General features: G+C 44.7%; 1 protein-coding gene across 1 annotated transcript in view; it reads right to left on the bottom strand.

Moving 5' to 3' along the window:
- The window catches only part of C8H1orf50 (chromosome 8 C1orf50 homolog), a 165,607-nt gene that overhangs the window by 39,589 nt on the left and 98,184 nt on the right, over positions 1-27,834 (bottom strand). The window contains exons 3-4 of the mRNA XM_069610888.1: positions 13,049-13,135; positions 270-401 (exon numbers count right to left, since the gene is read on the bottom strand). Of these exons, the coding sequence (XP_069466989.1) occupies positions 270-401; positions 13,049-13,135 (219 nt within the window). The remainder of the gene's footprint in view (positions 1-269; positions 402-13,048; positions 13,136-27,834) is intronic.

Consider the following 27,834-nt stretch of genomic DNA (forward strand, 5'->3'; position numbering starts at 1 on the left):
TCGAAAAACCCAATAAAACGAATTTTGTTGTTTTAAATCATCATTTCACTCAATGGTAAGTCATTGTGGAAAACAAACCTGCATCATGATATGACCACCAATCATAAGCTAATTATGTCTGTGCTAAATGATGAGATCTTGTTATGTCTCTTTGCTTATAAGTGCTGGAAATATATCAGAAATAACAAATAGTAACCAATACAACACATAAGGATAAACCAAATCAACTTGGGCAGTTTTCTGTAAGAAATCTGCAAAACCTTACATACCTTTGGTGAGAGGATTGAAAAATATCTCTGCCCACTTGTTCTCATGTACAAGTAGTATATATTTCCTGGTTTCTTCACAACGTTACATGCTGCATGATGTAGATCTGCATCCCTTTTTGCCTCTTCCAAAACCTTATTGGAACATCAATAGAACAAATTCGATAAAACATACTGTTCAGGCATAGAAATGCACTGCAAGGTAATTCTTTTGTTATGTACCCCCAGCACCAGAGCTACATTCAGTGCCTTAACACTGTAGCCAACATAAATGAGGCATTTAAGATGGTACATCAAACACCAAGTCAAATTCAGTAGTTAGATATTGCCTGTAGACTGAAAATCATGATAAATGAAAAATACTATTAGCCACTTCAATAACAGTTCACTTTGTTTATGTTCTAAAAATCTGTAGTGCTTAGCCGGTAGCGTCGGATCAGGTGGAGGGTGCAGATAAATGGCCTCCTTACTCACTCTGTAAAGCCCTGAGAGAAGAGTGTACTTGCTGTGGTTTCTCCTGTACTTTGAGCCTCGGACTCTGGTTAGCTGCATAAGGGAAACTATGCTGAATAGGATATGGTGATGAGGCTGGGGATATGTGGCATTTCGGCGCCCCAGGAAGTCTTGCGGTCACTGATACATTCTGCCTCAGCCCTGTGTTGATCTCCCAGGACTCCCACACCCTGCTTGCCCTCGATGTTGTGAGGGGCGTGGAGTCAGAGCACTTGCAGGAGATATTCTGCTAGCTTTGGTAGGCAACCAGCCCCTAGATCAACCCACTGTAGGGGGCCAATAGTGAGCCTCAGAGGGTAAAGTGGGGGAAATCATTGCACAGAGTCAACGGTCCAAAAGCGGCCATAATGGAGTAAGGCACTTCTTTGAGTAGAGATGTGATGTCCATGCAGACGTAGGGGAACCCCATGGAGTGCAGGCTCCTCAACAGTGATAGAGGTGGGAAGAGGCTCCACTTTTTCCATCTCACCCTCTGACGGACCGTACATGACAAAGGTGAGATTGCAAATGTTTCCATCAGTCTGGAGATGAGAGGCTTCCCACCACTTGCCTTTGATTGAGTGAATCTGTAGGGAGACCCTTTTCTCTGTCAGTGCACAAAGTATTAGGGTTTATTAAAAAAAAGTGTTGGAGGCATTTGTGCCCTCCCTCCGCCATGGGCCTCCCCGGAAGCTGGTTCTTGTTGGCTGTGTATTTGGGCAAGGAGACCTTAATTATGGCACTCCAACAGTCCACTAAAGATGGCAGGAATTCTGATTTCTATGCCCCATAATGTGAAAAATCAATTCAGTGGGCATCACCCGAGACTGTCTCTTCTGGCTCCTCACCTTCTTAAAGTCATGACAACCTTGGAAATGCTGTGTAACACTGAGAAGACAGCTTCGTTCTAAGACAGATGCAAACTTGGATAAACTAAATGTAGAAGTTCTGAAACTTGAAAATTGGGTTGACATTTTGAAACGTGGCTAGTGAAATTTGATTTCTGGAACAGGCAGTTGAGCTGAAATAGCGGAGAGCCATAAATGCCTCCCTGATTAAGACGAGTGGTGCCCAGGTGGTCAAGCTGAACAGCCGGAGAACTACCAGAAGGCTGCAGAACTGTATTGGTGGGATTTCCAGAGGCTGTTAAGTGTATGGATCTGAGGGCCTTCTACTACACCCGGCTGAATGAAAATCTGGACATTCCAGAGGATACAGTATAATGCAGAATTTTTAAATGTGAATACCTGACATCCAGAGAGAGGAGACCGGACAAGAGGACAGAGAATGTGTTTAACATTGTTTTCACCTGGGTTGTGGAGCAGGGAGGGGGAGATGTTCGAGAAATTGAAAGCTAAAGGGGATACCTTTACATCAATGAAAAAGGGGGTTTTCATCTTCCAAGATTTCTCAGAGGTGAGTAACTGAAGGCGCGGATCAAAGCCACTTCTAAAGGCCTTTGTGCAAATGGGAATGAGAGCAACCTTGTTTTATTTTGTTTTGGGAAACTTGCAGAATGCCCAGGGTTTGCTGGGTTAATTGATGCGAGTTGCAGGATGTCTGTGCAGCCCCAGAGAATTTAGAAGCAACTTTAGCAGTTGACATTCCCAGACATGGATGCAATGGCTTCCTTATGAAGAGGGTCTATTTAGAGGTGAGGTTGATAGGGGACTTTCTTGTCTTTTAAACAGGGTCTTTCTTCTCCCTTTTGGGGAAATGGCAATCAATGCCTTTTCGTGAAGGTGAGCATTACTGTCTTTGGTAAATGGAGATAAGGTTTACTTTGTGGACAAGGTTGCGGTTTCATAGCTTGTGAGTTTAAGGGAGGTTACTGAGTGGATACAGATCATTACATTGATCCTTAGATTGTAGTTTAAGAGGTCCATTTCCCTTTGTTGTTTTGGATGATACCCTTATTACATGGCAAGCTTTGTGATGTCATCTGAGAGAGGGACGATCCTCGCCCAGTAGGATAATGTTCTGTTTATAAATTCTAAAGTCATATTTTCAAAGAAATGTGTATTGCTGTTAATTTAAAAAAAACTCAGTAACTATTAAAGGATAGTTCCGGGACTTTTTTTTTATTGTCCCTACGGGTCGGCCATGTGTTTGTAAGCATAAATCGGTAGATCGTAGGAAACTTTCCTATGGACCTTACCCGACTTTTCGCCCATTATCGCACTCGAAATCAGCCTCCATTTTGTGATAATCCTATCATTCCGCCGCATCGACCTGGCTCACCTGCCTTTGCGGCACTAAATCAAATCCCCCGCCCCTGAAACAGACTTTATCAAAACATTCATATTCCCCGCCTCTATCCGTGACGTGACTGAGCTGCGTAGGCAAACGCGCCCAGGCGTCTTCTACGTGACTCCACACAGACCCCGGAAATCAACACAGATCAGCTCACAATACAGCGCACCACAATTCGGAATATGAAACTGTACTTTGAAATCAAACCGCAAGATTGTAAATGTGGTAAAGTACATTTATTTGACATCAAATGTTTAGAGAATATTCAGCGATTTGCATTTTTATTTGCTCATGTTCCAAAAAGTTCGTATTGAGGAACGCGATGGTCCTTTGCTGTACACAGGGTCTTAGAGCATCTCACAATACAGCACCACAATTCGGAATGTGAAACCGTGGTTTAAAAGCAAACGGCAAGATTGTACATTTGGCAAAGTACGTTTATTGGACATCAAATGTTTAGAGAATATTCAGCGATTTGCATTTTTCTTTGCTCTCGATCCAAATTAGTTCGTCTTGAGGGAAGCGATGTTCGTGTGCAGTACACAGGGTGTTGGTTTACGATAAAAATAAGCTCTTCTGTCGCACTGATAATCGCATGGCTGTTACAACAACGAGGCACTAGGCCACCACAACGGTAGGTATGTTGCATCTAACCGTTAGTACCGCGTAAGGGCATACTTGTACTTGGCGATCGTCCCATAAAATGGTCAGGGTGGTAACGTTGTTCACGCGGAGAAGCAACTGGCGGCTGTAGAAGCCGTCCGCCGGTGTCCGGTACTCGTGACACAGACAGTAGTGAATGATGTACCTAAAAACATAAAAAATGAAATTAGTCTCACCATCAGATCCTTATTAAAATTATTCATTTCATAGCGAGGACAGCGCTACTGGGTGTACACAAGTGTTTAAAGGCGTGGCGAGGCATGGAGGGGGGGGGGAGTGGAGTACAAGGTAAGTAGCATAAAATAATAAATAAATAGGGCCAGCTGGTGGCAAGTGCAAGGTAAGTGCAGAACAAGTGCTGGGAAGGGGGGGCTGTAGGATACTGAGACAGTCCCCCAGTGCAGGGGTTGACAGGGAGGCAGTGCAGGTGGAGAGTGGAAGGGCCCAGGACCGAGGTCGCAGACAGTGGACCAGTTGTAGCAGGGGAGAGGGAGAGAGAAAGCAGAAGCAAAGAGGAAGGTTTTGAGGTGCTTCAGTAAAAGCAGATGTTTCTCCTCCAGATAGTGCGCGGTAGAAAACACTATGCCACATAGAACGAACAAGTACAACTGAACCCGTCTTTAAAGCCACTGTATAGTAATGAAATTGCGGTATAAACTCATCAAAAGTTACTTACATTATATTTGCATTTTCCATTGTGTCTCTGTGTAGGGCAGACCCGAAACACCACTCCTTCTTTGCCGACGTTACTTCTTCTAATGAACGTGGCTCATCGTTTCGTTTCTGAAATTTTATTCATTATCTTTTCTTAGTCTTTCAGGATGGTCCCGGCCTGTCAAGGTCAAATCACAATAGAACCTTATATTGGGTCGTGGGCCGTTCCGCCACCCGAGCAAAACATCAAAGCAGCTGACCTTCACTTTGAGCGAGCACACATTTCTAGTTAGCTCCAGTTAGTGTAAGGGCATCTTGTCTGCGTGCCTTTTTTTTTATTGTCCCTATGGGTCGGCCATGTGTTTGTAATACGGAAACATTCTATAATTTTTGTAAAAATGATTTATATTACTGTTTGGTTTAATTGCAATGGGCCTGCAACATGAGGAGACTCGAGAGAACAGACAATCGAATTACAATCATTTAAACCGTGATGTGTATTTCTCAATGAGCTCTGCTTTAGGTGGACATGGAACAGAGGCAATGTTGGGTGGCAATGCAGTTGTCCCCTGCATAGGTTCGTTCACCACTCCATGTATGTGCCTATCGAGGACATCTACGATAAGTCTCTCAATAAACTCATATTGCATATCCTCAAACACTGGTTTGATCACCCATTGTTTACTTCTTTTAGTGAAGGCCTTATTGTAGCGAAGCGTCCCTAAAGTTCCGGTCGTCCTACTTTGTTGACGGCCAACATTATGGTTATGTGCCAAGACCGCTAGAAGAGTCCGATTTATCATGCCTTCCATGCCAAAATGCAATCTTTTGGGCCTGTACTTTAGGCACATATTGTGGAACACCTCCAAATCTCCTGTGTGGCAGAATTCTGTGAGTCCCCTCAAATCTCTTGTTATAGTTTTATCAAATACAATCTTTTCAATGGCCTTGTGAGTGGGTGATGAAGGAATCAACCACTTCTTCTTCCGTGCCTCCTCTGTGGACAAATGGCCATGTTCACATTTGTGGAAATGCTCATTTGTCGACCATCGATGTACGTTGCTACAGTGCAACATTACTGACCGCCATTTTTCCAGTAGAATTTCCAACGACCCTTCACATGTTTTTGAGCTCCACCAAAGATGGTTGCTGATTGACTTGGACCACTGTGAAATACCTTGCATATCTTTTTTTTTTCCTGCAGCCGACAATTTTTTATTGATTGATTTTGCAAGATGCCAAACGTCAAATTGGTGATTTATATTTTTGTACTGTTCTCTCATTGTCTTGGCAATTGAAACGTGTCTGTCCGTGGCTATCAGGTCGATCACCATTCCCCGCGATTGTAGTTCTTGCAATGATGCTACAAAGCCAACTTTCTCCATGGCCACTGAGGATGTACTTTGTGACACCTGCACGACCACCGAACTCACAATTTTCTTACTTTCCATGTCCTGAAAGTGGTAGGTGCAGTACTTGGCTGAAAATCCTGGACTGTCGCACTGTCCATCACCGGCTAGCCTGAAGCGTTTGCCCGCGAATGTACTTTCCATTGACATTTTTTCCATTCTCCAAGCTTCGCTGATGGCTGGAAATAGATAATCGGTTTGGTATTTGTAGAACTGACTTTTCGCAATGAAATGGATTCCCACAAACTGAAAGAAATACTCTAACTTTTGAAAACTTGAACCACTAAAAAGTGCGGCCGCTGCACAAAGTAGATTGCCTGCTGGCAGTTGCCCCAGCATGGGTTGTGCAGACCATGCGAACGGATGATATTGTGTACAGGTGGCATGTATTTTAAGGTTAGTGCCTCGAATTGCACGAGTCACATTAATCAATGGCTCCCCACATACTTCCCCACCAACCCAATGCCCACATTTCATCATCATAATAATATCCATCAAACAGCTATCGAAAACAATGAATTTGGCCTCTTTCCTTATACTGTCACTCTGCATCCCAGCTGGTTCGGCCTGTAACGTTGAGGACATGTCACTCGCATGAAAGGTACAATCTCTGATATCGTCTTCCGCTATGCTGAGTGATATTGATGGTGTTTCATTGTCGTCCACTTCATTCTCTTCCATTGCAACATCTGTTCCTTGTCCGGAGATGGGAGAAAAAAACAATGTCTTCAACTTTCGCGCGCTCTTATTTTTTGCGGGTGTGGATTCTGTGAATTGATCTACGACTGCATCCAAACTACCAGGAGGACATTCACTATCAATGGCTGGTGGTGGTATAGCTCCGTTGTCAATCACTTCATATTCTTCCCATTGGCACGATGCATCTCCAGTCTCAAGTCCCTGCCAAAAGGTTTGACAAGCAACATCTCTCGTTCGCTTCACTGTCTGTGTAGATCTAGTTCTTACACCCACTCGCAACTAGAGGACAGATTAGAAAAGGGATGTTCAGTTTAAACACAACTTACAGTATTGAACTATTGACAGTGAAAGACAACATAATATAGTGAACAGGACACTAACCTTCTTTTGCTTTCTTTTCTTTGAAACTTTCTTTCCTCGAACTTCAACATCTGGACGCTGTTGCTCCGACTCGTGTGTGCATGTCTCCACTTCCTCTCGCGCTGCAACGACTATACTTTCATGATAAGCACATCCATCACTCACTGAGGCTCCATCGACTCGCTGAAACATAGAACTTTCATTAGTATGTATAATAATATTGAAAACACAAAATGTACTTGGGGACCAATACCCATACGTACATCTCAATAGCAAAACACGAATGAACGCATTGTGTAGAACATTCAAACGACAATAGTTCACGCATTGTTGATCTAGTTAGATTGAACTGTCAAGATCCATACCTCGGGCTCCGCATAGACTTCCATTGATGATATTATTGAAGATGACGCTTCAGCAACTCCCTGAAACACAGTAATTGCATTAGTATGGTTTTCTATTTTGTTTAAAAGAACATAAACTTTCTGCAGGCGTCAACGGCTCATCTAAATAGACCTGCACAAATGATCAGTTGTCTAAAATAAATAATGGATATCTAAATATGATTCGATTTGCTCCATCGTTGGAAGTGTCACCACCCAGAGATCTGCATCAACTACTAGGGGTGATGTTCTTGTTGAAGAAGCTCCGTCAGCTCCCTGAAACATAGTACTTGCGTTAATAAAGAAGGAAGTATAGCGGATGTAATCACGTCATTTGATCTCGCATGATTGATCTGTCAGTATCCATACCTCGAAATGCATAAGAACATCAAGGGACGCTGTAACTGCGGTGCACACTTCTGCAAGCTGTTGCGCCGACCCGTAACTGCATGCTCCCCCTTCCTCTTGGACTAATGCTCCATCGACTCCCTGAAACATAGGACTTTCATTAGTAATGAACACAATATTGAAAAAAGAAGACACATAGGAGGGCGACGACAGAAGGACATACCAATGGCTAAAAACGAAAGAAACATTGTGTGTAACAATCACGCTACAAGAATGCAAGATCTGATGATCTCCATCGATGGAACTGTCCGGAAACGTACCTCGAGCATCTGAGTGACATCTACGGTTGTCGTCAATGCGTTGGACTCCTCAGCATCTCCCTGAAAGACAGTACTTGCATTATTTTGGATAACAATAATTATAACTGAAAACAAAGACTAGAGGACGAGTACTGTGGTGTACCATTAGGTAAAATAATTACACGATCAATTAAAACTATTGATTTACATGCCTAAAACAAGTCAGTGTCAGAATAGCTAAGTAAGATTACCCGATAGGCGCTTGAAGTGGCTGATGACTGCAATAACGACACGGATGGAGAATCTTCAGCCTTCATATTGAGTGGATACATAAATGGGGAAATTATTGTTAGCTAATGCTACACACTACCGCAATGCCGAGAGATAAATACGTAAACTTGACTCACCAGTGGAGGGATGTGGACGAATAGAGTGGGAATAGCGGTTGAGAGCAATTTTCGCCTCGCTCGCGGTGTTTTCGTCCTTATTAGCAATGATGTGGAGTACATGTCTGGGCTAAAGTGCCTGCTGCAGATGCGGTATCGATCACCCCTCTTGTCCGCAAAGACTTCTAGGACTCTACTTTCTATCTCAGAGGCTGGATATCCGCAATATCGGACCCATTCTCTTATCTGATCTATTGTCTTAGGGAAAACATGCATTATAGTACCTTCAGATTTGTTATGGGTCTTCGAAGGGCAACCGCCAATGGAACAGGCAGGCATTATGGAAAGTTCTGAAAAGTAAAGATCAACAATTCTCTATGAATACCAATGTGTTAAAACATTAAATGACACATAAAAGGTTCAATGCAAGGTCCGTTTTGGTTCTTGGAACTATACACGTTATTCACATGCGGATAAGTATTTCAATAACTTTCAAAAAATAGAAAAAGTAATTTGACTAAACTCAGAACATGTGACTAGTTCCTTGCATGTACTGTCGTGAACGAAAAGAAAACATGGATGCAATTTGATGACTGCTAGCAAATAGATATAAATTAAAAAATTGGACGCAAAATGATTATGGTACATGGACTTACCTTGACGAACAAACAGTTAGATGCAGGGATCAGAGTAGTTTCTTGTCGTAGAACAGGGAGCAGTTCACAGGTTGCAAACTGACGAGTTTGCTCAAAGTGGTCACGGAAGTTCACAGAGACGAAGAGCAGATAACCAGCACCTTCACGGGTTGACTAGCAAAGCGCAAAGAAGTTCTCATTAGAAATATGAAGTGGGTTATAAAGAATTCGAAACAGGGGTGTGTTTGTGAATGAATGACGTGTATATGTCGTGGCATTATGCGGTCTGCAGGGGGCCGTCCAGCGTGAGCGGGGATGCTTGGCAGGAGACACGGGGTCTGGAGGTAGACATGGGAACAACAACCCATGCTCTATAGACCACTTTGAAGTGTACATGGTCTTTGGCACCTCTTGGCCTTTATCGCTCCCTGACAGCTCCACTTGCCAGCACAAGTACCCCGGTGCGAACTGCCTTTGATAGGGCGGGGGGTGGATCGGGGCGGTGGTCGTGCAGACAAGACACAGGAAGACTCGTGAATGGAGACACACTTATGTGGATTGCAGGGGGCCGTCCAGCGTGAGGGGGGATGCTTGGCAGGAGACACGGGGTCTGGAGGTAGACATGGGAACAACAACCCATGCTCTATAGACCACTTTGAAGTGTACATGGTCTTTGGCACCTCTTGGCCTTTATCGCTCCCTGACAGCTCCACTTGCCAGCACAAGTACCCCGGTGCGAACTGCCTTTGATAGGGCGGGGGGTGGATCGGGGCGGTGGTCGTGCAGACAAGACCCGTTTGCCGCAGGGCCTCACCAAGGAGAGGCCATCTAACTGAATGTAAGAGGATGGCTGCAGGATCTACTACATGGAATGCAGGGGGGTGAGTTTATAAATACCTCACCCTCCCAGGAGAATATACACTAGATTCATTTAAAAAATCAAAACAACCATTGTTAAAATATATGTTGGGCTTTATTTTAGATTTTAATTAAACATAAATAATAAACATTACACATTGTAAAGTTGAGGTTGCAGCACATCGAGGGAAAATCCGCGGTATTGTCCACTGTCACTGGGGAAATGTTGTCTAATGGCAAGTACCGCACAGGCAGGTATTACTCTCCGAACGCGGTGTCCGAGCCTCCCGTGAAGCCACCAAGTGAAGCAACGATAGGCCGCCAGCCTGTACCACCTGTGAAAAAAAAAGATGCAAACTGTATTAAACTGACCAAACTTTCTTATCAATGTCGATTCAGGTAACACATGTCATTTTTCTTAGAAAAAAATTATATCTAGAAAATGCACTATATGGAACAAATTTACATGCGTTCGAATGATATGTAAATGTAATTTTATATGTGGGAGACGACCATGAAATAGTGGTGGCATCACTGACATCACAAACAGAGTATACTTACTCGTTACTCGGATTACGCGGACGAACAGTGCCGCGAAGTTCGTGCATAAGCACCATCATCATCCTCAACACGGTCCGTGAGAGGCAGGCTTCCCTGAACTCTGGCAGCTCGGTGATGCATTGCGGACTTTGCTCGCCTTCCTGCAGACTTTGCTCGCTTTCCGAAATGTAGGCCAAGCACCCGGAATTTTCACGGCAGCAGCAGTTCTCCTCCTCAGTTGGCATTAGCTCGCACCGATTGCACGTGCACCAGGTGGAGACGCCGTCCATGCGACATGGTCCAGGCTCTTCATCCGTTGACTGGTCCTCCCAACTGCCGTCCGAATCCCCATCGTTTTCGCGTGCTTGACTTTCCAGTAGTTCTTCCTCGGTGTACTCGGGCTCGTACATATACGGCATTATTGTGGCCATTGTGCGGTAAAGATAGTAAAATAATTTACAGAGATGGTACAGGTGTTCACACGGGCTACAAGCGGCGAAGGTAGCTGACCAGAGCACTGAAACGAGTCACAGAATACTCAAAGTAACACAGAGAGAGGAATGGAATCGAAAATCTGCTGCTGTGTGTTGTGAAACGGTCTGTTTATACTTATTGGGGAAAGAGGCGTCCTGCCATTTCCATGGCAACACGTCAATAGCTGAGGCGCAGCGATTGTTGACACGAGACGTGCTTGAAATGGGCAGTACGCGTCTGCTGATGTCAGGCTCAGGGGCGGGGGATTTGATTTAGTGCCGCAAAGGCAGGTGAGCCAGGTCGATGCGGCGGAATGATAGGATTATCACAAAATGGAGGCTGATTTCGAGTGCGATAATGGGCGAAAAGTCGGGTAAGGTCCATAGGAAAGTTTCCTACGATCTACCGATTTATGCTTACAAACACATGGCCGACCCGTAGGGACAATAAAAAAAAAGTCCCGGAACTATCCTTTAAATCCAATAGCATTTCAAATCCAAAGTGTATGCTGATTAAAGTATTCATAAAGACACCCAAAAGGCCATTGATGAAAATGCCCAAGCCAAAACTTCTTAACCACTGGAAATATTTCTGCAAAGAAAAAATAAACAAATGGAATGAAATGCTAACAGAAGGTGGGTAGCAACCCTATGACAGGGAGTATCAACTCCAAACCTAAAGCGCCCAACTGCTAGGCTACATGTACTCTGCTTAGAGACAAGCAACTGGTGTTTGCAAGCTGTACCTAGACAGTCACACTACAGTGAGGTCAAAAAAGGCAGGGAAGGACGCTGGAGGTTGCGTTTGCACCCTGCTGAGCGGGGTGTGGGTTAGCAGTACAAATTTGGCTGTTCTCTTTATGGTCATAGTTGAGGATTTTCAGATTCATTTTGTTCTTCCTGCATATAGGCATGTTGAGGCACATGAAGGCTTTGCTGTCACAACAGAACAGTTCTCCATTGATATCAAGTTTAGTTAGAAGATGCTGCTGTCATGAAATATAAACAACATGTAATCTTATCAGAACTATAGTGGCTGTAGGATGCCCTCTAGCAAACCATAGTGCTCACAACATGCAGGAGCTGCTCTTTTTCTTGCCACCCTAAAATGGGAGCAATGCTATTTCCTGTTGATACAGCCTGCTGTAATGCCATCCTGGCCTCCTATTAGTAATAATGTGCCATCAGCTATAATAACTGAGGCCTCATATAATGTAGCCTAATGAAAGCTGTCTTATAATGCCGTTATAAGCACAACTGTGTTTTTATGGTATATTAAATGTCCATGATGAAATGAAAGGTTTGATACCGTAAGTAGAGAAAACATAAAACATGGAGATCAAAGTATAAACGACTGAATAAAATGCCTCTGCACAGTCCCCCCCAGGCGGAATACTAGAGTCATGCTACAAGATATCAGGGTAGACCTGAAATCCAGGTTCAGCAGGACTCTCCTTGACTGCTGTTACTGGGGGTAGGAGTGCGGGCGGCGAACATAGCAGCGGTTCAGAGGTCAGAAGCAGAGCCAGAGTGAGTGAATCAAGCTGCACACCTGGACTGTGGCTCTCAAAGTCTGTTTCAGACCTAAGACTCAGGGGAGGGAAGGAACGACTCAGCTGATTGAATCAATGAGAGTCGCAGGGGCGTGGGAAATGGAAAGGCTGAAAGATCGCATGGCATATATACCCATAGAGCCCCATTTAGAGCAGTTTAAGGGGTAATCTAGCAAATTCCTACAAAGCTTAAAGCAACAGAGGAAATAATACTACTTTTTGTCCAGACAATTACAGGATTATCCAGTTTAGAAACTCAGTGTGCTGGAGACGGTCCGATTTGCCAGTGGTCTGGTGCTTTGTTCTTTGACAATGCTGATGCGTGACCTTGGGGATATTCTACATAAACGCTACTGGGTATGACTGGAAGATACTTCAAGTGGGGAGACTGGAGAAGGAGGCAAGACTTGCAGAATGCATAAGCAGGGGGCAATGGCTTTGGCACTCCCAGTGCAGGGTCCCTCTGAGTCTATTAAACAGCACCATCTCCACCAGGTCTCCCCATTCGACTGCAGCGATGCAAGTCCTAGAATCTGTATGCTGTGGGGGGATATTATAACAAGAAAAGAAGAGGACTGAGAACAGAGCCTTGAGGAACCCTATGGTGAAGCAGAAGTGCAGAGGAAATTTGACCAGACCAAGAAGCAGCCTAGGTACAGTCGGTAAAATGGGAACAAAAACATTTGTGCACACAGCCACAGAAACCTAGAGATGAAAGAGTAAAGACAAGAATACGTTGATCAACAGTGTAAAAGGAGAAATATTATATGTTGTTACCTTTCGCGCCTGCTCTTGTAAGAAACGAATTTGCTCTGCAATTGTAGTCAGTCTGTTACAAGCATTGGCTCGGATAAACTCATCTGCCTAGAATAAAAGGACATAAAAAGCATGGCAATGTCCCCAATAAGCATAATGATGGTAAGGATTGAGGAACAAGCAGAATTTAGCAATCTGTAAATATCTTGTTTTATTAACACATGTAAGATAATAGACATATAATTTACAGTTTGGAATATTGTATAATCACCTAGTTTAGTTACAATACACGTACTAGCCAATTACTATAGAATTAACAAGTTTCCATGTCCTCACATTGTACATAAAATACACTTTTCCACTGTTCTGCCAGTCCATACTTAACCTTACCTTAGGCAAGTCCACACCTCACCCAATGCCGATTGCTGTCCCTTGTACAAGACAAACCAGGTTTCAAAGGCCATCCTAAATCAGAGGTCCACCCCTACTAGGAGGCCATCTCAGTTACAAGGTCGCCCCTTCCTGCTCCAAGGTCTTTACCCACTCCAAGACCTATCCCTATTCCAAGACCCATCTATGTTTCGAGGCCCATCCCTGCCCTCAGGCGCATTCCCACAGCCGGCTAAGGTCCGAACTGGGAAATTATATGAAATGCTGGTTCATCAACACTTTAAAAAGGAAATTCATTCCCACTACATTCCTATTTTGCATAATTGCACAAGAACATTTGTTTTGGTATTAAAAAGACTTCCATACTACCAAGTATATTAGAAGGATATCAAAAGTCAACTCTGAGTTATGTCATGACACAGGACTCTCTGACAACAAAGCTTTATAATGTTCTGTGGCAAATTACATCTAAGTGGCCAAAATGGGCATCTTCTGAGTCTATTTATTATCCTCAGGGATTGAAAAGGACGGTCACCCAGAAGAAGATAAACATGAGGCAACAGGAGGTGGATCCAGATTGCCAGAGGATGGCAGTGGCAGATGCATAGTCCATGCCAACATAAAGCCGTTAAATTGAACCACTGAAAGCAGGGGGTGAATAAAGCGATAAGCTGCTGAAGTGATTTTATGGAAGCGGAGGATGGAGAAACAGGCTGAGAAGCTGTTGCAATAAAAGCTGAAGAGAGGAAAACTGCAACAAGGGAGATCATGAACATGCACAAGTAGAGCCCAAGCCCTTGGGTTTACATATACCTGGCATTGATCAAACTTATGCCTGTATGTCAACTCTTGCCCCTCCTCTCATGGATAGTCTTGCGTTCTTGGGTTTATGGACAAAGCTCTTGCACAGTGGACTGGGGACGTTCAATCCATCTTCCCCACCACGTGAATAACGTTCAGACACCTGGAGTGGCAGTACTGCTTGCAACCGCCTGCCTCCTATGCTTCTTTCTCCTTCTGTCCCTTTCCCTCCATCTTGAGCACGCCATCCTCTCATTCCTAAACCCTGCTCCGGTGTAACCGCCTCTTTTTCCCTTTTTTTAACCCTACTCGTTCTCCTCTTTCAGGTTTTGTGCTGGTCCTTCCCTACAGCAACATTCTTCACTACTCACCCTATCCTTTCTCTCAGTGCCCGTCTGCACCAGAAACCTCTTTGGTTCCTTCCTCTCCACGCAAGCCCATCTCTCCACTCCTGCTCTGCTCCTCCAACTCTCTAGCCCCTACACCCCAGAGCCACCCACTGTCTCATGCCACCTGAAGCCAACTCCTACCTTCTGTGAAAAACCAGAGGGTGTTTCACAGCCTTGTCCCCGGGGATCCCATACTCAGGTGGCCAGGGAAAGGCCATCGCTTTTGTATCCCGACCTTGGGGGAGGCCAAGCGAGGGAGGATCACCTGGGTAGGGGGCCCTCGGGGAGTGGGGGTGAAGCACCTGATGGTGAGACATGGCATCCCCCTTTTTCCTTAACCCATCTAACTCCTATCCCTGCTTATTTTAATGGGAAACTACAACTCACATAATTCCTCCCACTTCACACTGACAACACTACTGAGCCGAGGAAGATGAGGAATGAGGCCAGGAAGATTACCAGGAGGATTACCTCTACTGACTTGCAATGGCTCTGTCCCTCTAATGTGATCAGGCAGAGTCAGGCACGTAATACAAATCACATACATCTGCCACTTGTTAACGCTCCCTGTCAGGATAAAAGGTGGCACGCACAGGCACACTCTGAGCGAGGCTGGGTGCAAGAAGGAACAGCTCATTCGAGGATGATTCAAACCAGGCTATAGAAGTTGGAAGGCCAAGGGGCTGATCGGCTGCTGTAGAGAACGAGAGAGAGCAAGGCGAGAATTCCATCCTTTCGGGAAGCTGTAAGCGTTCAATGACTGAAAACGAGTCAGCGGAAAAGAGAAACCTTCAAAATGCTTTCAGGTGGCCCGGTACCCTCCCGGGTCAACAACGGAGTTGGGGAGGAGCAGAGGCGGCGTTGGTAACGGCCTTGACTGCTACAGGAAAAGCACTGAAGATAGAAGCCCAATTAACATGAACAGTGAGTTATCGAAGGCAAACAAAAGCCTGGTTTGTGTTAAGAGCAAAGGAGGCATTAGTTGAAGGTTGCGCATGTGCCGATAAAACACGGAATGAAGAGAACAATGATTGAATACTGAGAAAAGTATACAAAGTAACAGAGTGGTCCTGCAAAGTGGAATCGCACATCCGAAAGTCTCTGTGAAATGTTCTGAGTAATGGAAAGCCGGAAACAAAGGCAATAAAGTAACTGCAATCCCGAACGAGAATTGATTGGGCGGTATTCAAAGTTCATATAGATTGCTTTTCATTCAGAGAGCAACGGTCAAGAGGACATGAACTTTAAAAGATGCCAAGAGCATGTGGACTTTGAAAGAGGTCAAGAGGGCAACATTAAAACTACAAGTACCAAGGATCATCGGTGTTGTGAAGATTGTTGATTGTCAAATTATTTAAAGGTTGTTGAAGTGGTCATCCAGAGGTCTATGTAAAATCATTGTAGTTTCGAAAGTCTTCGACAGTAAAATAGAAAAACATTCTCGAGCCCAGCGGAGGGAAGCCTGTACTGAACTGTGATGAAGTGAAGAGTTTAATGTGAAAAGAGAGGCAGGCTATAGTACGGCAGAGGGAAGCCTGTACTGAACTGTGATGAAGTGAAGAGTTGAATGTAAAAAGAGAGACAGGTTCGAGCCCGACGAAGGGAAGCCTGTGTTGAATAGTAGCAAAGTGAAAGCCAAGAGAAGAACTGTGTGTTTGTGGTTAAGGCGGACGGCGCCTAAAAAACTGATTACGATTCCAAGATGGCCACCGGTATAGAGACCTGTTCCCCGAGCACTGGTGAGGCCAATTTAATGTGTACCCGTGGGCCGAAAAAAAACGGGACAATTCCCAGCAGCAGGCTCGTACACAGAGGACAAGCTTGAGGTGTGATGATATAAACGAGCAGCCCCCCCTGATGCAGAATTAAGAGTGATGAAGACTTGTAGCACACGCTGGGGCGTGGCTGTGAGAGGCAAGGCCCCTGATCCGGTGGATTAGATCCGAGCCATGTGGTGGAGGGACGGGGCAGCTCGATTGTTGAGCCTGGTGAAGCTGGAAACGTGCCTTAAGGAAGGGGGCGAGGACGGTGAGTGGGGCACAACCGGAGTGGATTGGTGTTCGAAGAAGGGAACCAGGTGGCAGAGAGTATATCTTGAGTGATGGATGCCGTAAGAAATGGAACCTGGTTGGAAAGGCGCATCTAAGCAGTGAGCAGGCACAGAGATCCTTGGGAGGATGAAAGAGCTGTGTTAAGACGTGGTGTGTGGCAGTACCCACTTCGAGTAAAAGGGGATCAGTTACGAGGTGAGGAATCGCTGAGCAAGGAGGGGAGGTTGCGACTGCCATATGTATAAGGAAAGCTGACCTGCGCTTGGAGAAGACGTGTGGCACCTCTCTCTAATAATAAACATATTGGGGACTTATCAGGAATATATCTAACTCTCTTTTGTTAAGGGACTTAAAAAATGGAAGGGGGAAGAAGGCTGAGGACACTACACTATCAGAGAGGCGTGCAGGTGTTTAATAATATACAAATTAATAAGAGGCATTGAGGTGCCGATGAGGCATTGAGAATTGACCTGAAGGTTACATGGTGAACCCCCACGGCAGGTGAAAGAACACTCTTCCAGATGCCAGGCACTAAAGGAAAAACCATCCTTACGAAGGCTAAAACACACACTAATACACAGGGAGGCCAGTTGCAATGCTGTTAGCGACCTCGTTCTGAAGGAACCCCCACGAGGGACGTAGGGAACAGCAGGCTACAGGAGAAAAGGTACTGGAGACAACTAAAATGGCCCAGAATAAAGAAGATCTCCAGGAATATCTTAAAGGAATGGAGGAAAGGATGGTGAACACCTTTCAGGTTCAATTGGAAAAGATGAAAGAAGATTTACAGAGCTCACTGATAGAGGTGAGGAAGGAGATTAAATATATAGACGCTAGAGTGGACGTTACTGAGCGTGGAGATGTGGAGAAAGTGAATTTAGGGGCAATATCAACTTCAGATCGCGCTCCGTTAATGGTGGAATTGAAAGGGTGGGTTCCTCCTAGGGGGTTGTGGACAAGGGCATGTCCTCTGGATATATTGTTCGACTTAGTGTCAGCGCAACAGGTGGGCAGCAAAATAGATGATTATTTTGAGAATAACGAAAATGAGGATATAACACGAGAGGGGCTTTGGGAGGCCTTCAAAGCGGTTATTAGGAGGTGAAATAATAGCGATCCAAGCTTAGAGAAGGAACGTAAGGGTAGTATTGGAAACGGAATTAGAAATTCAATTACGAGGTGCTCAGCAGGATTTAGTGGAGGGGGAAAAACACAATTCTTATAAAAATAAATAAAAGGGGTCAGACGCCAATTGGAATCACTATGTACACAAAACGCTGAGAGGGCACTGTTGAACACAAGGCAGCGATATTATGTAAGTGCCAATAAAGCAGATAGGCTTCTGTCCAGACAGATCAGAGGGATGAAAGCGAAAAGTGCAATTTTGGATATTAGGCAACAAGCTGGTACAGTGGTGACAGACTCGGAGTCGATAATGAGTCTGTTTGTAAGATTTTATATGACATTATATAAGACAGATATCCTAAACAGGAGGCTTTTGAACAGTTCTTTAGCGGACTCTTGCTCTTGCAATTAACAGACCAGGAGAGGGACCGCCTAGAGGAAGACATTACAGAGGAGAAAGTAGTGGCAATAAAACATTTTTTTAAAAACCTCCGGGACCAGATGGGTTTTCAGCAAGCTTCTATCAGAAATATTGCAGGCAGCCGAGTCCCAAGCTTACACGCCTCTTCAATTCTATAAGGGTGAGTAGGAAAGTGACTCATACCATGGCAGAGGCGAAAGTGGCTTTTGTTAAACCCAATAAAGACCCGACCATCTGTGGGTCATACCAGCCCATTGCTCTCCTGAATGTGGATGCAAAAATGTATATGGGAATTTTGGCAGCCAGAGTCACCCCTATTCTCCCGGATATTATAGATACGAACCAGTCAGGTTTCATAAAAGGCAGGCAAACAGGGGACAATTCCAGGAAGCTAATACACAATTGAAAAAAACACCATTTGGCGTATCCCAGCGATATTGGTCTCGCTTGACGCGGAAAAAGCTTTTGACCGCATCGAGTGGCGCTTTTTATTTAGAGTAGTGAACATATGAGATTCGGCCCTAGATTTATCAAAATATTTCAGGCCAACTCTGTGAACCCCTTAATTCGGCTGTTTATCAATTCGCATTTATCAGAAAAAAATCAGATTATGAGAGGGATGCGACATGGATGCCTGCTGTCCTCACTTCTTTAGGCCATATATTTGTAACCCATATTAGCTACAATAGAAAACAGAAACAGTGTATTAGAGGGATACAATTTGATGAGGCAGAGTGTAAAATCACAGCATTTGCCGATGACATGATGTTGACTCTGACTGAGCCTATGGCCTCTGTCAGGGCATTAACGGGGGAATTATTAAGGATGGAAAAGGTAGCGGACTGAAGATTAATATGGCGAAATCTGAAACGCTGAGCATAGGGCTGACGAAGACTCAGAGGGGAAATTGTCAGAGGCATCCCCCTTTCAGATGGCCGTGGATGTAATTGGGTATCTGTGTATGCAAATAACCAATTTAGCATTGAATTATATGAAACAAATTACCCAGTAGTAATGAAAAAGATACAAGCGGATTTAAATAAATGGACCACTTCATGTATATCGTGGCTGGGTAGAGTAACCAGGGTAAAAATGGTTACGTTGCATTGACTTTTGTATCATTTTAGGACACTACCAGATTGGCTGCCTATATCATTCTTTAAGAATATTAATAAGATAATATCTTGCTTTATTTGGCAGAACAAACGTCCCAGGGTAGCTTTAGAAACATTGATGGCACCTAGGCAGAAGGAGGGGTGTGCGACTCTCTAATATATTCAAATATTATGAGGTAGTCCAATTACGGGTAATATGGGAATGGTTGTCAGGTGATCTGACTAAACCATGGGCCAAGTTGGATATAGCAGGGCCTGAGGGCCTACTATGGCTGAATAAACAGGATAGACCCCAAAGTGCCAATATGAGTTGGACATAATCAATGGCATGTGATATTTGGGATCGACTGTTGAAGCAAAGACATGTATCTACACGGCCGAAAGAAGCAGAGCTCTAGCTCCTCTAAATCTAATGTGTACTTGTAGAAGTCAAAAGTCACCAATAAATGGTGAGTAATTACACATCAAGCAGCGTAAGGTTTAGGCAATTCTGCGTACTGTCAAGATATGAGTGACTGATATTGCTACAAGAGAAGCCATGTCATCCATGTTAACAAATAGAAAGTGCAGCCAATAAAATCCTTGGTGGCATAATCCATCCTGTAATTCGGTATACTGATTAAGAATAAATCTAAGTGTCAGCAAGATAAATAGAAAGTCCAAGATGATGGATTCTATGTATTACAATACAAGTTGTCTGGAGTTACTACATGACCGTAGAACTTATCTAGAGCTGGGCCATACCGGTTTTTCTATGCGCTCCCTAAAGTGCACAAAAACCCTACAAGAGCGCTGTTTAGACCCATAGTGTCTTCAACCTGTTGGCATTCTATCTTGACACTGCCCTACAACTATTGGTTACACCAACAACTACCTATCTTAGGGACACCTCACATTTTTTGCATCTGCTCAGTGAATTACGGTTTGATTACTCAGACTTGATTCTGTTCTTACTCAACGTTAACAGCCTATACGCTTCAATCCCACATGGGGAAGGCATAGAAGCCATTGAGTGATTCTTGTTAGGTCATGAACATGTACAGATTCCTAAAGTTAGTCTTTTCTATAGAGTTAACATCATCCTCTATAACAATTAATTCAGGTAAAATGGGAAGTACTTTCTAGAGATATCTGGCACCTCCATAGGCTGAGCGGTGGCACCTGCATATGCCAACATTTTCATGTAACATTTTGAATCCACATACATTCTCAACACAGAACCCTGGTCCATGAAAATTGTTTTTGGAGAAGGTACATCAACGATGTCTTTGCTGTATGGAAAGGTACCAAAGTGGAATTACTACAATTCTACAAATATCTAAACCAGTGTCTTGACCATATCAAGTTCACACTTGATATTGGTGAATCTAACTTGCACTGTCTAGACATGATGGTCACCTACGAACAAAACATACTTTCGACTAACATCTATAGGAAGCCTGCAGACTTAACACTTTACATTATGGGAGCTTTCACCTCACCCATCTTAAGGAAAGTCTCCCATATAGCCAGTTTTTTAGGCTTAAAAAGATTGTCTCCAACACGACACTCCAAAACGAATACGACCTTATGTCTGATAGGTTCAAAAAATGAGGCTATCCGCCAGATATTCTGGAAAAATGTATTACAAGACCTGAGACACAGAGAAGGGAGGTCCTATTGATATCAGTACCAAAGAGGGATAACGCGAGGATGATCCATACCTTGAAATATTCTGCACAAAGTCACCAGGTAGCGAGAACTGTCAAAAAGGATTGGAGTCTCATTAAACTTGATCCACAATTAAAATCGGCTATTTCCAGAACCAGCTTTGATGGCCTATAAAAGAGAAAACTATTTCAGGGACCCTTTATTCAAGGTGGAAAGGATTAAAAAAACACTCCAAGAACCTACTCTTGTCTTAACTGCCAACACTGGTGGACTGAGCATAAGTCGTATGAGAAAAGCCAAAGACAGGTGGACTGAGCATAAGTCGAATAACAGGACAGTCAATACCAAGTCACCAGTCTACAGACATTTTAAGGAGATGGAATACACAATTGCACAAATGCGATGCGTTGTATCGGAGGTGGTCCATCCACGGGATGGGGTCCTACAGGGAAAGTGAGCAGAAAGAGAACTGTTTTGGATAGATCATCAGAATGTGATTTGTCCTCTCGGCATGAACAAAGAGTTCTTCTTAGGACCCTTCTTATAATACACAATAAACAAATTGGAGACTAATCAGATAAATGCTTATGTATATAGAAAAAACTGGCACTATACCCCCTGAGAAGGGCTCTGTCTTTACCTATATTTATTCCAGTTACTTTCATTCGGATGGAGACGTTCATATACTTATTCTACTGAGTATCTCACCCCTGATTCAATTGGCAAATTGGCTAACTATATTTGTATCTCCATTGATCCCATTCTCATAACAATGGGATTTAATACTGTTGATGGATATTGGTATACTGCAATAAGTTGATTGGATGTACACATCAACATTAATTTAAGGATGTACCTTTTTATCTTTTTGTATTAAGATACATGGTCCTGCGAGAAGCCAATTGGATATTTACATTAAAATTAATTTATATGACCATATTGTACCATCTAAGGCTTGCTCATTGACCTTAATCAGCTCAATAATACACACTAGATCTAATCTTCCAATTTTGCTCTCCTTCACGGGGTTAACTCCCTTACCATCTTGGACTTTCTATTTATCTTGGTGACACTAAGATTTATTCTTAATCAGCACACCAAATTACAAGATAGATTACGCCACCAAGGATTTTGGAGCAAGGCCTAGCTTGCCCTATGCTAAGGTGGGATTTCCCTTCTTAAAGAAACGAAGAATAATGTGCGTCATTCAGTTCAACTCAAAAGTCTGCCTGTGTCCAAAACCAATACTTGCCCTCACAACTAAAGATATACGATGCATAGGGATGTCAGCAACCAAAGAAACAGTGTTCAAAATAAAGTTCAGAGCTTCTTCCAACTCCTGGCTTGCTTTTCAGCTTCTCCTTCCCCAAGTTCATAAAAGTTCCACACAAAGGCTTCGGGGTTCCCTTTCCCAAGTAGGCAGCTTTTCTAGCTTCAAAATCACAGTGAGTTCAATTCTCTCAGCTTTCAATAATGAGTCCAAATATACTCTGTAGGCTTTTCTTTAATCACTTTAACACTTGTTAGTTAGGCAAAACAGCTTTAGTATCTTAACTTTCCTTAGTTCTTTCCATGTAGGGGTTACTCGGTCTGGGTGCAGTTGTCGGACCAGAGGATCTATATGATCACTGCGCCGCCCATAACTGCGACAGCCAAAATACCGACGCCAGTCATGGCGCGGCACAGTGATCGCTTCCCCGGCCTGATTTTCCCTTCCTACCCCCACCCCCACACCCCAATTTACTGTTGATGGAGGCACTCTTCTGTGTGTGCCGCCTGCACCCTGCTAGCCCTGCGGCATCGGCTCCTCCCACTAATGTGGGTTAGAGCTGACGCTGCAGGGTGCTTTTCTTTTTTATTTTTCTTTCGTGTCCACTGCTTACCAAAATGTTAAGCGGGGGGACACCCCCGCAACCCCTGACTCCCGACTCCCGTTACGGCGCCCAAGCAGAGCGGGAGACCCCCCGCAACCCCTGCTCTGCTTGGGTGCAGTAAATGTCACCCTCATTTTGTGCGCCCTCAAAGTCGCAGTACCTGCGGGGGCGCACAAATGAGGGCGGCATTTTTGTACGATTCCCTGACCACACAGTCCACCCATTGCAGGTCACGCAACCAATAACCCTTGGCACTTTGTTATGGCCACTTGCTCTCATTGGACTTCCTTGCCAACACAGACTTCCTCTCTGAACCTGTGTCATTTGTCCATATTCAATTCTGTTTCTTCTTGGCAGTCTCTTGACTCCACCACAACGTAACTTTCACATAACTCACTTTGTGGTGTTTATTCCTTTATCACCACCTTGCTTTCACATTATCCAATAGTCCTAAACATTTGCTTTTCACTTATTATATGATATGGCATTTATAGCGCATCTATACACAAGTGTTTCAAGGCGCGATGAGGCAAGGGAGGGGGGACAAAGGGAAGACAGAAAACGATCTTACTAGGCCAGGTGTCATTCAGATCGTGCAAGTGCATGGAAAGGGGGAAAGGGAAAAGTGCCTGGGGGAAGGTAGAGGGCAAAGTGCAGTACATGGGATAGTAGAATAAATAAGATAAATAAAAACGGCCAACTGGTGATAAGTGCAGACATAAATGCTGGTAAGGGGACTGTAGGGATACAGAAAACAGTCCCCAGTTGCAGGGGTTGCCAGGGAGGCAGTGCAGGTGTGCAACTGGTGTGGCCTGGGCCCGAGATCAGGAAGGGTGGCCAGGTAACCAGTGCAGTTTCAGCCAGGAATTCAGCGGGGGAGAGAAAGCAGAAGCAAAGAGGAAGGTTTTGAGGTGCCTCCGGAACCGGAGATGGTTCTTGTCAAGTTTCAGGGAGGCAGGAAGGTTGTTCCAGAGGGAGGCCCCCGCCCAAGAGAGAGATTTACCACCAACTCGTTGCTTGGAGAAGCGACTAACCCTGAGGGAATTGGAGGCGGATGAGCGAAGAGTTCGAGAAGGAAGATATTTAGGAAGAGAGAGTTGAAGGTATTGCGGCACCAGGCCCCAGAAGGCCTTGTGGAAAATGCAGAGGGTTTTTTACTTAATTCTCGCAGCCACTGGGAGCCAGTACAGAGATTTCAGTCCTGGAGAGATACGATCCCTGGGCTTGAGGCCAAGGACAAGTCTCGCAGTCCTGTTATGGATAAGTTGCAGAGGGCGGGGAGTAGAGGCAGACAGATTTAGATAGAGGCTGCTGCAATAGTCCAGCCTAGAGAGGACCAGGGCTCTGGAGATATTGAGCTTCTAGGGGAGGGAGAGGAAAGGAAGAATACCTCTGAGGAGGTGCAGCTGGTAGTGACACGTCAGAGATGTGAGGAGAGAAGGAGAGTGTGGAGTCGAAGATGACCCCGAGGTTTAGCCTTGAGGTGGGAGCAGGAAGAGGGCCAAGAGAGGCCGGACAGAGAGCTGCAGGGAAGGAGAGAGTGGGAGAGAGTGGGTGTGCCGATGAGTAGAATCTCAGTCTTACTGGCATTAAGGCAGAGGTCATTGGTGGCATACCACTCCTGGATAGCAGACAGACAGACAGTCAGAGATGAGGGAAGGAGAAGAGGAGGCTGAGGGCAGCCTGAAAATGAGCTGGGTACCATCCGCATAGCACTGAAAATTGGGGCAGAGAGCGACGATGCGGTGGGCAGGGAGTGCCAGGTATTGGTTGAACAGCCAAGGAGAGAGGTTAGATCCCTGAGGGACACCATAGGTAGAGAAAAAGATATCGGAGAGGAAGGACCCAAGTTAGACCTGGGAGGGTCGGTCGGAGAGGAAAGAAGTCAGCCACGCCAGAGCCTGACTAGTGATACCCAGGTTATCACGGAGACGGTTGAGCAGGATGGCATGGTTAACAGTGTCAAAGGCAGAAGAGAGATCAAGCAAGATGAGGACGCATGGGGTGTTAGAGTAAAGGTTGGAGAGCAGGCCTTGATTCACAAGCTCTCTTTACTGGCTTTCACTTTGTTCATACATTTACATTGTCCATCAATGCTTATTGTTTTCACTTTATTCATAAATGCACATCTACTTTCTTTTCACTTGTGCAGTATTTTCATATACTTCTTTTCCTTAGTTTGGAATTCAAATCATAAAGTACTTCCTTGCTCGGTATTCAATATGCTACCATTCCAGACCCATTCATCATAGGTTTTCATTCAATCAGCATCTTCCTCTGCCAAAATCAAGCCCCTTAAGTGCCCCGGCATGAGTGTTCCCTCTCCGTCACTCACTGGTGTATGGCCGCTCCTCTGGGAGCTTTCGGTTCCTTCTCTGGCTTTCTCTCGCTCCTCTTACTTCTTCCAAAGCTTGCTGCTGCGGTCTGCTGCATATTGGAGTCTTCTGTGTCCCACAGCTCTGGTTGTGGACACATGGCTCAGGGATCTGAAGGGCTCTCGACCCTCTCATGGCCTGTTTGGGCCCTAGCATCCTTCTCACTCTCCTGCAGCGATCAGCATCCTTTCCACCAGCACCTCTCCAGCCTGCTCCTCATCAGGTTGCTGAGTCCTTTTCCTTCTCCTTACTTCTCACTGGTCTTTCCTTTTATGCTCCTGTAGCCTCTCAATTGGCAGCAAGTGCAAGTCCTTTGCCTGACCATAGTTAACTTTATTAGTGGGACATGCCTGACCATTGTAGTGGTGCTCCACAGTCCTCTCTTCCTAGTCTCAGAACCAAGGTGGTCTGCACAAACGGATGTGTGCATTACTCCCAGTTGCCTCTTCCTCGTCCCAGTCTTAAAGGAACATAAATGTGTGACAATTTGTGCGTGTACGAATGTGTGACCGTCTGTGTGTGTGACAGTGAGGAAGACTAATAACATACAAAGGTAGGGTAGGGTGTAGTCTGACAAGGGAAAGGGGGATACTATGCCTCCCCTAAAGGCATCTTCCCTCCACTCCCCAAGGTGCCTTCAACCAGGTGATCCTCCCTCGCATAACCACCCTAAGGATCGGGATCCAGAAAGCGATGACCTTTCCGTGGCCACCTGAGAGGAAGACCCAAGGGGAGTAGATGGGAGGATGCCCTCAGTTACCCTTCCCCTATTCAGGGTGTACCTGGGTGTGTCACATGGTAGCCGGGAGAGATAGTCCACATTACCCTAACCTCGACCCTTCCGGTGTTCCACTGTCAAACAATAGGGTTGAAGGTCCAGGAACCACTGCATAACCCTTGGATTAGACTCTTTGCATTGACCGATCTAAACTAAAGGGGAGTGGTCCGTGATCAATCTGAATTTGCAGTCTAACAGGTAGTATTTCAGATGAAGGGACAGTAAATTTAATAGCCAATGCCTCAAGATCTATAACTGAGTAGTTATTTTCCCTAGGGAAGAACTGCCTGCTGATGTATAATATAGAGTGTTCTAGCCTGTCATGATTTTGAGAAAGGACGGCCCCTAGATCCATCAAGGAAGCATCAGTCTGCAACATTCCTTAAAGAAATCTGATACTTTCAGAATGGGGGCGTTGACACAGGGTCTGCTTGAGGATGGTGTAAAAAATCTCATCTTCATCCCACCTGATCTTTTGTGGTTCCGCATTCTTCAGTTTGTCAGTGAGTTGGGAAGTCTTGCTTGAAAAATTTGGAATAAACCGGCAGTAGTAGCCGATTAAGCCCAAAAAGACTCTTAGATTTATTTATTTTTTTTGACGTGGGGGTGTCAAGAACTGCCATAACCTTTTTGTGTTGAGGTTGAACAGTATCATTATCCACAAATAACCATCGCTATTTAAGTGCGGATTGAGATAGTTTGCATTTTCGGGTGTTCGCGTATAGGCCTGCTTTTCTTATTACTCACATGACAGTAAAAAAGGTGGTACAAATGATCTTTCCAAGTTTTACGGTGTATCAGAATATCATCTATACAGGCTCTGCAAAAGTTCGACTAAGGTCGTAGAATCTTATCAATTAATCTCTGGAATGTTGCGGGAGCTCCATGTAGACCGAATGGTAATACTTTAAATTGAGACAGACCTATGGGAGTAGCAAACACAGTTTTCTCTTCGTCAGGTCCATATAGTGGGGCCTGCCAAAAACCTTTCATAAGGTCTATAGAAGAGAGATAGACAGCATTACCCAGTCGGTCAATAAGATTGTCAATACGCAGCATTGGGTAAGTGTCAAAGGCAGATAAGGCATTTACCTTTCGTAAGTCTATGCAAAACCTCCAACTCTCATTGGGCTTTGCCACCGACACAATAGGGGAGGACCAGGGGCTAGTAGATGGTTCAATAATATTAGTCTCAAGCATCTGCTTTACTTCCTAAATAATGTTTTTGTTTCGGGATTCAGGTAGTCAGTAAGGTTTTAAATGTACCACTTTGACTTCTGGAGTGCAGATGTGATGATAAATATCCTTCACTCTTCCTGGCGTAACGCTCACCTGATTCCCACGGAGGCGCTGGTCGTGGCAGGGTGGTAACTGTATCTTGAAAAGTGAAGTGCAGGACTCGATCGGCTTCCGGGGCTGGGCATCTTCGCACTGTGGGTCTAACTCGAAGAGTAAGATGTCTGCAGGTGAAAGAATATGGGGTTAATGACCTGGGATTGTCGGGTGTCTCTCTCTCTCCCCCTCTCACTTTTCCGTGGAGCCCCAAGGTCAACATGCTCACCTTAGATAGGTGAATGCTGGACTCTCCATCTGCGTCTGGTGCAGGGTGCCGTTACCAGTTCCTTCACTGGGTTGAAACGTAGGCCTCTTGACTTCAGAGGATTGCTAACCGTCGTTGACTGCACGAACGGTGAGTTTCCGGGCACCTTTAATGTCCTTACAGTCTTTAGGTGCGTGGGCACGTTAGTATGGAATAGGGCTCTGTATAATGTTCTTTTCAAATGGTGCCTTTTGTCTTGCAGGGTTCTTGAGGCGGAAGATGGTGGTTTGAAGAGAGC

The sequence above is a fragment of the Ambystoma mexicanum genome, chromosome 8, assembly GCF_040938575.1.
Source record: "Ambystoma mexicanum isolate Mex_15411 chromosome 8, UKY_AmexF1_1, whole genome shotgun sequence".
Lineage (NCBI taxonomy): Eukaryota > Metazoa > Chordata > Amphibia > Caudata > Ambystomatidae > Ambystoma > Ambystoma mexicanum.